General features: G+C 36.9%; 1 protein-coding gene across 23 annotated transcripts in view; it reads left to right on the plus strand.

Annotated features, from left to right (window-relative positions):
• The window catches only part of PMS1 (PMS1 homolog 1, mismatch repair system component), a 131,444-nt gene that overhangs the window by 79,851 nt on the left and 37,299 nt on the right, over positions 1-14,294 (plus strand). For 21 of the 23 annotated variants that reach the window (XM_063647707.1, XM_063647715.1, XM_054479380.2 and 18 more), the window contains 3 exons: positions 1,105-1,587; positions 5,136-5,266; positions 10,837-10,997. In XM_063647707.1, the coding sequence (XP_063503777.1) occupies positions 1,105-1,587; positions 5,136-5,266; positions 10,837-10,997 (775 nt within the window). Of the gene's footprint in view, positions 1-1,104; positions 1,588-5,135; positions 5,267-10,836; positions 10,998-14,294 lie in introns of those variants that run through there. The other 2 variants (XM_063647718.1, XM_054479384.2) reach the window with 2 other exon arrangements.

Below are 14,294 nucleotides of genomic sequence, written 5' to 3' on the forward strand. Positions count from 1 at the left end.
ACCAGGTATTTAAATTACTAACATCACCTTGAGCTTGTAGAGGTTTTATTTTATACTTTTGTTAGGGAGAAGCTGTTTCAATTTTGTTCTTAGTCCCAGGGCAACTTCCTTGGTTTAGGACGTAGGTTTTTTATCCTAAGATGTGGCCCTCTTCCAGTTTTAATTGAAAGCCCAAAGTGTTTACCAGGCCATGAAACTGTGGAATTCAGATTCCAAACTTTGTTTCCCTGCAATGGGCAGCAGCTGAAATCTCTGTTCAGCTCATTTAGCCTTCTAATGGTTGTTTTTCTTTGGGTTCCCACACATGGAATTTTCTGGGATTTTCTTTCTCAATTTTCAGTTGTTCTGGAAGCAGACAGCTCTGTGTCCTGGTGACTTAGGCTAATAAGAGTGCAACTTTCTGACTGAGTTCTGACCACCCTGCTCCCTGTTAATACTGAGGACTGCCCTCTGGTTAAAAGTCCTATAAATGTGGGTCTCTGTCTATTTTTTTCACCCCCCAAGGAGTGAATCCATTCTAATTTCTTCCTGCTTTTGGCTGTTCTTCAGTGCCTACTTTAAATAATTGAGGGTTTTTTTGTTTGTTTGTTGCTGTTTTTTCTTTTTGGTGTTTTTGTTTTTTCTTTTTTTTTTGAGGCAGAGTCTCGCTCTGTCACCCAGGCTGGAGTGCAGTGGCACGATCTCGGCTCATTGCAACTTCTGCCTCCTGGGTTCAAGCGATTCTCATGCCTCAGCCTTCTGAGTAGCTGGGACTACACATGCACACCAACATGCCTGGCTAACTTTTGTGTTTTTAGTAGAGACAGCGTTTCGCCATTTTGGCCAGGCTAGTCTTGAACTCCTGACCTCAGGTGATCTGCCCGCCTCAGCCTCCCAAAATGCTGGGATTACAGGTGTGAACCACCACCATGCCCAGCCAATAATTGATTTTTATATTTTGTTCAGTGTTTGTCATAATTATATGCAGGAGAGTTAGTCTAATACATGTTCCTTTGTCATTACTATACCTGGAACACCAGTTCTTTGTTTTTATAAAATTTACTTCAGATGGTTAATATATTTCTGATTATGATCTCATTAGTTCTATTTTATTTCTATTCTTAGATATGAAGAGAAGGCTACTAAAGACTTGGAACGATACAATAATCAAATGAAGAGAGCCATTGAACAGGAGTCACAAATATCATTGAAAGATGGCAGAAAAAAGATAAAACCCACCAGCGCATGGAATTTGGCTCAGAAGCACAAGTTGAAAACCTCATTATCTAATCAACCAAAACTTGATGAACTCCTTCAGTCCCAAATTGAAAAAAGGAGTCAAAATATTAAAATGGTACAGATCCCCTTTTCTATGAAAAACTTAAAAATAAATTTTAAGAAACAAGACAAAGTTGACTTAGAAGAGAAGAATGAACCTTGCTTGATCCACAATCTCAGGTTTCCTGATGCATGGCTAATGACATCCAAAACAGAGGTAATGTTATTAAATCCATATAGAGTAGAAGAAGCCCTGCTATTTAAAAGACTTCTTGAGAATCATAAACTTCCTGCAGAGCCACTGGAAAAGCCAATTATGTTAACAGAGAGGTATGATGATACAATACTTTTTAAATGTAAAAATATTTATTATAATAGTTCATACTAGATTAAAATTGAAGGTAGAAGGTTGGGAATGTTTCCTAGTAAGGATTAGTGGTGTTTATTTATTTTAGTCTTTTAAAAATTTGATTTCTAGGCTGGGCACAGTGGCTCACGCCTGTAATCCCAGCACTTTGGGAGGCCAAGGTGGGTGGATCACAAGGTCAGGAGTTTGAGACCAGCCTGGCCAACATAGTGAAACCCTGTCTCTACTAAAAATACAAAAGTTAGCCGGGTGTGGTTGCACGCACCTGTAGTCCCAGCTTCTTGGGAGGCTGAGGCAGGAGAATCACTTGAACCTGGGAGGTGGAGGTTGCAGTGAGCTGAGACAGTGCCATTGCACTCCAGCCTGGGTGACAGAGCAAGAGTCTGTCTCAGAAAAAAAAAATATATATATATATATATTTTTTATATATTTATATAAAATATATAAATATATATATATTTGATTTCTAATCTTTAATGGAATTGTTTATAAATAGTATCAGAATACTCTAGATAGTTCACTTCTACATTTAATAAGTATGAAGCTCATTTCTCTTGTACATTAGTGACTTCTTTAGGGTAATTTTGAAGTTAGATTGCCATGTCTTTATTCCATTATGTACTCATTGTTTTAACATTTTCAAACACATAATAAAATAGAAGTATATGATGCATACCTTTATCAGTAATTATCCAAGACTTTGCTTTACCTTTCTATACAGTATATACACGTACATTTTCTTTCCTTTGCCAAAGTAGTTTGGAACAATTCCCCCTCCTATATCTTTCAATATCTCTCTCTCAAAAAATGGCTGTTTTCTCAACTAACCACAATACCTTTTTCATACCTTAAATAATAATAATTCCTTGGAATTGTTCCTCATTATCTCAAAATACCTTTTTTTCCAGTTTTAAAAAAAATTTATATTTAATTTGTATCTAAACAAGATCCACATACTACATTTGGTTATATTGTTTATATATCTTAAAAATCACTCTATTATTATAGATTCTGAGTCATTTGTTCAGTGGAATGTTCTATTGTCTGTATTTGCTTTCTTATGTTGTTCAGCTTCTCTCCCCCATGTTTAATTGGGGGTTAGCTCAGGAGGGCTGAATAGATTTAGATTCTGTTTTCTGACGAATCTACTTAATAGGTTGGCTGTGTGCTTCATATTTCATCACATCAAAAGGCACTATCACTAGGTTCAGCTAATGACAGCCTGTCTTCACTGGAAAGTTTCCCATCAACCTTTCCATGCATTGGTGCCAATCATTGATGATTTTTGCCTGAAATAATTTTATTATTGGTTGTAATATAGGTTATTTCCTTTTCCTATTCTATATGAGCAAATTGCTTTCTGTAAAAATAACCTTGGATGACAAAGCCTGGGGAGACAAAAAAAAAAAGATTAAAAAATAAATAATGACTAACCTGTTAACATTTCCCTTTTTTAACTTAATATTTCTTTTTCAGTCAGACACAGGTAGAAGAGAATCATAACAAAAATAATAAAAACCTGAAGTTTAAAAAGATAATTTGTTCCCTAGGACACATCATTAGATAATTCTGTTTCAGAACTTCCAAGAATAAAGCAGAAATCATTTATAAAATGTGTTAAAACTCTTGTTAAAGACACTGCCATCATTGGAGAAGAAAAAAACAGGGACAGAACACAGAAAAACTTCTGTTAAGTCTGTCTTTTTAAATAAGGAAACAGCAACCACATTAACCAAAATCCAGTATCTTTCATAGTATTCTCTTGAGATTGGCTTAGGAAACTGTCAGAGGAACAATTAGAAAATAGTGTCTTAGGCTGCATTCAAACAGTTTAAACACCTGATGGTGCTTTTCTCTTTCTTCCCTAAAAAAGAGCTAGGGTACATCTGAATTTTTAGACTTGACTGTTTTTCTGAATGGCATTTGTAAACTTCATTTAAATTTCAGAAATCTTTTTGCGCTTTTTCAAATTGTAGGTTTTTAAAAATATTTTTCTATGTGATGTTCTGTTCTTCAAAAAAACAAATACATTAAAAACTATTATTGTGGGACCATATTGGCCTGAAAAAAAAAATCTTTCTTAATTGAGCATAAACAGGAATAAAGATTAATTCAAAATAGTTTTTCCTCCTTCTTTTGGAATGTGGCATCCCCATCACACTTAATGATGTAAGTTTTTCAAAACTGAGTCAGGGACTAATTTATCCCACAATGCGACAATGTGGGCAGGGTAATTGTAGGTTGGGCTCAGTTTTTTTGCCATAGTTCTAATGCTGTTTGTGTAACTTACCTCTAAGTGGAATAATTTAGGTATCTGTAAAGTAAGGGCTCAATAATAATAACCTTAATGATGGCTAATATTTATTGAACATTTACTATATGACAGGAATTTGGCAAAGTTTTTTCATGATCTTCACATCAACTTTATGAGGTAGATAATATCATCCACATTTTATAGCTGAGGAAACTGAAATGTAATGGTTAAATAACTTACCTAGGCTCACATAGACGGTAAATAAGCCGTATGTCCAAGATTACAATCTAGACAGTTTAACTGTGGAGGCTGCACCATTAATTGCTATACAGTATCATAATCATCACCACCACCGCCATCCCTACTGTCTCTCAGATCGATTTTTAGGATATTGGTTAGATGAAACAGAATACATGTGATATATAGCCAAAGCTCTCTTCTCTATAATATCAGCTCTCACAGCCATTGGGGTCTTCAACCATTCAGAGCTGATAAGCCAAGACATCAGCGTACTGGAACACAGAACAGTGCCTTGCACACATACCTAGGACAGTATCTGCCACAGGGTAGGCACTCAAATATTCATTGAAGGAGTGGCAAAATGGTAACTATTCACATCAACCCCGACAGACACCTTTTGGCAATGACTATAACGCATCCTGACCAAGCCTAAAAGCAGTATGTGTGGTTGATTTGTACCCTAGGTAATCTTTGGCTTCCTCAAGTTTTTGCACCACTCAGAATCATTTCATATACCACCTTTGGCAGACATGCCAGACCTGCAGTAGACTGAAGGAAGCTCTCCCAAGCTCTAAATTGATTAATTTATTAGTTCCTAGAAGAAAGAGATTACATGTTTATCTTTTCGTTACAGAAGAAACTTTGAATAGCAATTGAAAATTTTGCAGGGTGGACCACCTAACTTGACAGTGTATTATTATGTCTGTTCTGAAGGAATAAAATGGAATTATTTATAAAGTTTTCATTTGTATTAGAGAGAGCCATTTTTAAAATTTCACATTCAATTTGTAACATTCTAGAAGATAGATTATCTTCTTTCTGTATACTGTGTGCAGTAGGTATTTTATAAAATATTAACAGAAACGTAAAACATTGGTTTCTCATAGGGCTACTTATACCTTTGTATTTTGGTTAATGATGATAACACTTGTCAAAGGGCCCTAGGATTAACTTTTTCCCATAAACCCTCTTATTTTGTGTTTTTAATAAGTTAAAGGGCCATAATTTCTTTTTCAGTCTTTTTAATGGATCTCATTATTTAGACGTTTTATATAAAATGACAGCAGATGACCAAAGATACAGTGGATCAACTTACCTGTCTGATCCTCGTCTTACAGCGAATGGTTTCAAGATAAAACTGATACCAGGTATGATAGTGTGGTTTAATATTTTCTGATGTGGAAAGATTAGTCTTGTTCCAAGAGTTACATTTGGGTTTCATGATTTACAGATATGGTGGTATATTTTTGTCTCACTATAAGTACAGTGTCAGCTATGTTAAAACATTTATTTCAAAACATCACCTCTGCCTGAAACAAGCCAGTTTGGCATCTCTTTCAGTCCAATGCTTTGCATTTGCATTTTCATAACTAATCAAATAGTATTATTGTAATTTTTGTCATCCTTTGACACAATATTCAAACTGCCTACTTTGTTTAAATTATTAAAATACTCCTTTGGATGATAAAACAGAAACATGTAGGATATTGGAATTGCCTAACAAAATGGACATCTTTGCTTTTCAAAAAGCATTTGCTTGTTTTGCCAATTAGATGTGTAACATCAGCAGTTGTACTATATGGAGAATGGATGATTTGGTTCCATGGCTTTGCTAAAAGACTGATAACCCTCTTTGCTCAGTATGGAAATTCACTGGGTGGATTTAAAAAGAAAAAAGAAAATCCATCTGGCTAGAGACTTCAGTTTTCCTGGCTAGCCTCTTCTCTGTTCTTTTATAGTTTCCATACTCAACTGCCTTCTGCCCTACCTTCTGTTACTTTCTCTTCATCTGGTATCAAAGAGGTACAGTGGAACCATGAGGAAGGACTCCACTGTCTCCCTTCCTGCCTCTAAACTTGTCATGCCCAAAGTATAGAAAAACAGAGTTCAACCAAAATAGTGTTTGAAGATTTTTAAAGGAACGCTTTACTGAGATATGAAAATAAGTAAAAACAATGTACAAAAGCATGGAGCTGGGTATATACAGAAAATACTTTGGTGTCCCAAACATAAACTAATTTTACTTGATTTTTGTGATTTTTAAAGATACCTAACCTAAGCTTCTTACCTCCTACCTCAATTCTACTAGTCCAAATCCCAGCACTGCCATTTAAAAACAATGTGTTTTGGGGAAAGTCACCTGGCCTCACTGTTGCCTTCATTGATAACAACTAATAATCATTGAATAATTATTATGTACAGAGCATTATTCTAAGTATTAAATGTATTAATTTAATCTCCCTAATATCCTTGTAAGTAGGTTCTATTACTGTCCCCATTTTACAGATGGAAAAATTGAGGCACAGAAGTTAAGTTTGCTCAAGGGGACACAGTTATTGGTAAAACCAGAATTTGAACCTAGGCAATCTGCCTTTAAAGCCTAGCTCTTAACTCATTTATTATATTGCCTTCCTGTCAAAATTTAGATATTTAGTCCAGGAAGTATTGGTGAGCATTAACCAAAGTAACAATTAAATCAGTGAGCATGGTACTTGGCAATGGGAGATGCTCACATATTCTCTTTTCTTACCATCCTTCAGCCCCCTTTAGCAGGCTTGCAGTCATCTGTTTTAGTCTTCCTAGAAATATTTCTTCCTCAGGGTTCCTGGCATCTTAAAATTTATGTGAAGTGAATTTACTTGAAGCAAGGGATGGGTGGGGGTATATGTGTTTTATTCTCAACTTAATCTGTTTTTCTAATTATATGGTGTTGGTGGCAGGTACCGGTTTTTTCATGAAAGATATTAAACAGGCCAGGCACGGTGGCTCATGCCTGTAATCCTAGCACTTTGGGAGGCCGAGGTGGGTGGATCACCAGAGGTCAGGGGTTCAAGACCAGCCTGGCCAACACGGCAAAACCCTGTCTCTACTACAAAATACAAAAATTAGCCGGGCATGATGGCAGGTGCCTATGATCCTAGCTACTCGGGAGGCTGAGGCAGGAGAATCGCTTGAATCCAGGAGGCGGAGATTGCGGTGAGCCAAGATCGCACCACTGCACTCTAGCCTGCATGACCGAGTGAGACTCCATCTAAAAAAAAAAAAAAAACAAAAAAAACAAAAACAAACAAAGATGTTAAACTGCAGGTTGTTGTTGTTTTAAGGATAACTGTCCTTTCTTACCTGCCACTCAATTCCAAGAGCATTTTTTTTTTTGAGCTACCCAGTAAGTTTATTTCTGACAGATGCTTTCAGCTCTTAGCTTATAAGTAGTATTTTTTAAATCTTATTGAATGCCTAATACTTTCCATAGCATCAAAGATGCAAAAATGATTAAGTCACCTGTAAACTGACTTGATTTGATTGGAATTAACTTTACTTAGATTATCATAAGCATTATTTCCCTTGTCAATAACAGAGCAAGTTAAAGATATTTATGTTTTCTTTCTTCATTTCTTTGTTTTTTTATTTTTTTAATTAGGTTGTATTTTCTTAACAGTTCTGTCTTATGAGAGTATTGTTGTATTTTACTAACTTTGAATCAACAGTTTGCCTATAGTCACAGTACTTCTTTGGATAAGGATAAAAGCATTTGAAAGAGAAGGAATACATCTGGCTTTGAGAGAGAAGATTCTCAATGTGACTCTAAGAACTTTGCATGCTAATGGGAATAGCTTTTTGTCCTCCATCAATAAGAATTCCATATTTTAGGAAGTGAAAACTTGTCAAACCACTTACTCATTTGATGTATTTTCCCTGAAAATTCGTAAGCATTTCACAGTATTTTATGGAAACTTTTCAAGGGTTATTGTTACATAGTTCCAATGTCTCTAACTTTTCCATATCTGAATTTTACAAACACAGAAGTTAAAATATTGCTCAATTTCCTTATTTGTTGCCAAGTACCTTTTACCCATTTCCACTAGTAATTCTGTGAAATGTGTATAATATTCCAGGGCAAATGTAGTTAGTATTAGACTTTTCATTCTAATCATACTGTAAAAGATTTAAAACTACCAATAGTGAAAAATCACTTAGACTTATATTTTTGGCAATTTTCATATCTATATAAATAGATGTGAACTAGAATATTCTGCTACTACTTTTTGCCTACCACACACAGTTTTGAGTTCCATTTACGTTTCCCCTGTTGCTCAAACTCATTTCGTTTCCACTGTTAGTCCGTTTGTGTTTCTATAAAGGAATACCTGAGACTGTGTAAGACTCAGGTAGACCTGAGACTAAAAGAAATGACCACAAGCCTTCTTTATAAAGAAAAGAGGTTTATTTGGCTCATGGTTCTGCAAGCTATACATGAAGCATAGTGCCAGCGTCTGCTTTCCTTTTACATACAAGTTCCAAGTTTAAGTCATTTCTTTGCTCCCGTATCTGATGGTAGCCATGCCACTTCTTGAATGATTTGCTGGTTAGGAACTTCTTTCGCTAGATAGTGAAGTTAAATAGTGATGACCTGGGTCATCACTCTTAAGTTCAAACTTCCACCGATCCTAAGGGCAGAGGTGTCAAATCTTTTGGCTTCCCTGGGACACACTGGAAGAATTGTCTTGGGCCACACATCAAATATACTAACACTAATAATAGCTCATGAGCTTTAAAAAAAAATTGCAAAAAAAATCTCATGATGTTTAAAAAAATTTACAAATTTGTGTTGGGCTGCATTCAAAGTTGTTCTGGGCCACATGTGGCCCACAGACCACAGGTTAGACAAGCTTGCCCTAGGGCATGGACACAGTGCAGCCACAATCCTTGCGGGGACATAAAAAGGATGACCTTTACTCCAGTTTCCAATAAATTCCTCAATATCATCTGAGACTTTGTCAGCCTTTCACTGTCCATATTTCTATCAGCATTTTAGTCACAACCATTTAACCGGTTTCTAAGAAGTTCCAAACTTTCCCTCATCTTCTGGTCATCTTCTGAGCTTTCAAACTCTTCCAGCCTCTGCTCTTACCCAGCTCCAAAACCACTTCTACATCTTCAGTTATCTTTATAGCAGTGCCCCACTCCTCAGTACTAATTTTCTGTGTTAGTTTGTTTGTGTTGCTATAAAAGAATACCTGAGACTAGGTAATGTATAAAGAAATGAGGTTTATTTGGCTCATGGTTCTGCAAGCTGTACATGAAGCATAGTGCTAGCATCTGCTTCTGGTAAGGGTCTCAGGAAGCTTACAATCATGGCAGAAGGCAACAAGGAGCCAGCATGTCACATGGCGAAAGAGGGAGCAAGAGAAAGATGCCAGGCTCTTTTAAACAACCAGCTCTTGTGTGAACTACCACAGAGACCTCACTCATTACCATGGGGATGGCACCAAGCCATTCATGATGGATCTGCCCCATGACCGAATGCACCTCCCACTAGGCCCACCTTTAACAGTAGAGGTCACATTCCAACATGAGATTTGGAGGGGACACACATCTAAACCATAGCATCTCACTTCATTGAACTCTGTATCTCATCCCTTAATGCTTGATAATATAATATTATATATTATTCTCCAGTTGTTCTCTGGGAAAAGTGTTTAGGATACCGTCTCTGTAGTCTACCAGCATTGCATCTGCCAACCAGGTCAAGGATCTAGTCTGTAATTGGGAACAGGTAAGGGATTGGATTATTGAAGTCTCAGGATCTGAAACTCTTCAAGTTATATCACATCTCTTTTTTTAAATTAATCCATTGATAGCTACTACTTATCCAAGATTGGACTGTCTCTTTTCCTTTAATTCCAGGTAGCATTATGTAGACTTCATGAAAGAACATTGTTACACAGATACAGCCAAAGAAGACACACCTTTGCTATGTTCCCAAAATATGCATTCTAAAGCCAAATCTGATGCTTTGAATTATGTGCTGTTATGGATTATGTACATCCAATCCTGTAGCTAGTTTTTAGTTTTATTTTATTTTATTTTTTGCGATGGAGTCTTGCTCTGTCGCCCAGGCTGGAGTGCAGTGGCACGATCTCAGCTCACTGCAACCTCTGCCTCCTGGGATCAAGTGATCCTCCCATCTCAGCTTCCCTAGTAGCTGGGACTACAGGCATGTACCACCACACCCGTCTAATTTTTTTTTGTATTTTTGGTAGAGACGGGGTCTCACCATGTTGGACAGGCTGGTCTCAAACTCCTGATGTTGTGATCTGCCTGCCTTGGCCTCCCAAAGTGCTAGGATTGCAGGTGTGAGCCACTATGCCCGGCCATTTAGTTTTATTTTAATTACTAAGAGTAATTGAAGTAACAGTTAACATGTCAGTTTTATTTGTCCTATTAAAATATTTTGAACAAACAGTATTTTCTTCTAATTAATAATATCTCCATAAATTACTATGTGACTGTTTTTATAATTTGTAAGTTAAAATCACGGAAATAATTCAGGCGTTTAGATATTGAAATGGTAGGGTAGAATTTGAAGAGCAGCAGTTGTTAAAACACTTAAACCAGTTTTATTTTCATAAATATCATGGGACTCCATTTTCTCTCCAAAGCAAGAAATGATCTAAACAAATTTAAGGAACAGAACAGCAATAACTGGGATTAAGTTAAATTATATAAAGCACATGTGGTGCCAATGAGCACTTATGACTTAATGTGAGATCCTATGGGAAATTACTATTTGTTCTCCAACTAAGGAACAAAACTTTGTCCTGACTGTATTAAATTCGAATGAGGGTTCACTAAATGTTTTAACAGCAATTTTTGTTTTTAATGGACATGTTCTGGAATATGAACTTAACTATGTGTTTTTATTTTTTTCTCTCAGGAGTTTCAATTACTGAAAATTACTTGGAAATAGAAGGAATGGCTAATTGTCTCCCATTCTATGGAGTAGCAGATTTAAAAGAAATTCTTAATGCTATATTAAACAAAAATGCAAAGGAAGTTTATGAATGTAGACCTCGCAAAGTGATAAGTTATTTAGAGGTACACATTATTTTATATATATGTTATTGTATACAGGGGTCCCAACTCCCGGGCCAAGCCGGTTAGGAACCAGGCCACACAGCAGGAGGTGAGCGGCCTCCTGGTGGGCATCACCACCTGAGCTCTGCCTTCTGTCAGATCAGTGGCGGCATTAGATTCTCATGGAAGCACAAACCCTATTGTGAACTGTGTATGCAAGGGATCTAGGTTGTGCATTTCTTGTGGAACAATTTCCTGAAACCATCCCCACCCGCCAACTGGAAAAACTGTCTTCCACAAAACCGGTCCCTGGTGCCAAAAAGCTTGGGGACTGCTGCTGATTCTATATATAGAGGTATTATAGATTGGCCAGACTTTAAGATACTTATTTCTTAAAATAGTAAATTATTTCCAAATAGTAGAATATTTTCTGTAAGTTTTATTATGTATTTGCAAGAAGAACACTATTAAAAAAAAAAGAACATTCCATTAAAAGTTTCACATCATAGACTGACTGTGGTAAACTCTATCATAGATTCATACCATAACATTTTCTTGGGTACATATTGAGGAAAGACCTTATAAATGAGATATTTTGCAGTGAAGTTCTTTTTTAAAAACATTTCATAAATAATCCCCTTAGAAGGGGTTTAAAATAATCCTACCTTTATATTACATACTTGTCTAAAAAGTATTGTAATATAATTCTAAGTCCTGATCGCATCAAGAGGAGTAGAAGGGAAGGAAAGTGAAAGATGGGAATCTTTGAATAAGCAGAAATTTTCATTTTTGTGACAGTATTCACCACAAAAGAGAAATATAACTGGGTTAAAAGAAGGATTAAGGAAGGTTATAAACTTTAAAATATAAGATAGTAGCAGGAAAACAATAGTGTTTCCATCTGTATATCTTGTTCTGGATATCCCTCAAGATTGGTATTATTTAAAAAACAAACCTGAACTCTAATGAAGTTTTTCTCCCTTTTTAAAAATGAGCCATTTTTGTTTACAATTGGTAGTGTGCCTACTGTATTCTGAAGGTCGGACTTCCTTAACAGGAAAGTCTGCTTGTTACACCTTCTGAAGAATGTATTCAGTAATGTTCTGTGAATCCTTTAGGAACTTTGTCATGTGGAAATTCCCAGCCTGTTGTGCGGTAGCTTAACGTTGATAGTTTCTAGAGACTTCAAGGGAATATTTTCTTTTGATGAAAGAGTTAGTATGAACTTAAAGGTTGAGGGAGCTGTGGGTCGGAAGAACCATGTGGGAAGAAATGAGATTTCAGAAATAACAGGAAAAAAGTAATTGGGACTGGTTTTAAATATTTTTTTGCTAATACTTTACCTTTCAGTATGTTAAGGTAATGTGGTATAAGTGTTAAGAAAAATGGGCTAGAAAAAAAAAAGAGAGAACTTAAACCACGGGGATGCTTCTATTTAAGGTCAGTAAGATGAATCAGAGAGAAAGGAAAGTGAAGGAGAACCAAGAGAGGGGTGGATGTAAAAGTCAAGGAAGGAAGTAAATTTAAGCATAAGTAGTATCACGTTCTGTATAGGGTAATAATTGCTAGAAGACTATCAGATATGGCTGCTAGATGACATTGGTAAGCTTGACGAGAATCGTAATGGCAAAGTACAATTGTCCTTCTGTATATTCATGGATTGGTTCCAGCACCACCTGTGGATACTAAAATCCAGGCATGCTTAAGTCCTGCAGTCAGCCCTCCAGAACCCACATATATGAAAAGTTGGCCCTCCGTATATATGGATTTTGCATCCCATGGTACTGTATTTTCTGTCACAGTTGGGGTTGGAAAAACATCCATGTATAAGTGGACCCACACAGTTAAAACCAGTGTTGTTCAGGGGTCTGCTGTGGTAGGAATAGAGGACATTTGCCAGTAGTTAAAGAGTGTAGTAGTGGAAAAGTAAGCAGCAAGTCATATGATAGTGAATAGTGAAAGGAAGGAAAGAGTATGTTAAGCATGTTTGTGTTGAATTGGTGGAAGACTGACAATAAAAAATTGCAGAGGAGGCCAGGCGCAGTGGCTCATGCCTGTAATCCCAGCACTTTGGGAGGCTGAGGTGAGTGAACCACCCGAGATTAGGAGTTTGAGACTAGCCTGGCCAGCGTGGTGAAACCCCGTCTCTACCAAAAATACAAAAATTAGCCAGGCGTGGTGGTGCACACCTGTAATCCCAGCTACTCAGGAGGCTGAGTGAGGCTGGAGAATTGCTTGAACCCAGGAGGTGGAAGTTGGAGTGCGCTGAGGACACACACTGCACTCCAGCCTGGGCGATACAGCTAGACTCTGTCTCAAAAAAAAAAAAAAAAAAAATTGCAGGAGAAATGTTTCCATAAAGGCAAGAAGGAAGATAGGATATGAATTTAAGGTTTAGAAAGAAGAAACTGTCTGAATCAAGAGCAGAAAACAGAAAAGGGGAAAAATGAAAATAATATTTTTACATAAACTTTTTAAAAAAATTTTCTTAATCATTAGAACCTGTGAAATTTTAGGTGAACTTGAGAGAAGTCATGTTGATATATGTGGTGAAAGAGTAGAAGTTACCCGCTGAGAGTGAAGGGGTTGTGGGAAGGAGTTGGTAATTTTAGTACAGTAACAAAGATCTGAAAATAAGAGCTGTAGGTACTATAAGAGAAGGTTAATTAGAGAGGACTAAGAAGATTTCCAGGTGTCACTGAGGGCTTGTAAGAGTTAACATTTGTATTGGATCCAGCCAGGACAGTTTTATGACTCAACAATGCCCAGTAGAATTTGTCCAAGGGTAAATCAAAACACCAATTCCTCACCCTGTCCTAGAGGGTGATCTGGCCTCTGCCTAATTTCCTTTTCTTGTTCCTCTTTTTTTAACAACTATGTTGCACCCACACTGAACATTCAGTTCTTTCTCTTCTGTCTGCGTGAGATGCTTTTCTTTGCCCATGATCTTTCCATTAAGGTTTCTTATTTATTAATTTTTATTTATTTATTTTGAGACAAGGTCTTGCTCAAATGCTGGAGGGCAGTGGCATGATCACAGCTCACTGCAGTCTTGACCTTCAGGCTCAAGTGATCCCCCTGCCTCAGCCTCCCATGTAGCTGGGACTACAGGCATGCCCCACCATGCCTACTTTCTTTTTTTTTGTGGAGACTGGGTCTCACTGTGTTGCCCAGGCTGGTCTCGAACTCTTGGCCTCAAGCAATTCTCCTGCCTTGTCTCCCAAAGTGTTGAGATTACAGGCCTGAGCCACTGCACCCAGCCTGGTTCCTTATTTAAATTCAAGCTTAAAGTCATCTCCTCAAGTAATCTTTTTCCAA

Source organism: Pongo pygmaeus, chromosome 11, assembly GCF_028885625.2.
Source record: "Pongo pygmaeus isolate AG05252 chromosome 11, NHGRI_mPonPyg2-v2.0_pri, whole genome shotgun sequence".
NCBI lineage: Eukaryota > Metazoa > Chordata > Mammalia > Primates > Hominidae > Pongo > Pongo pygmaeus.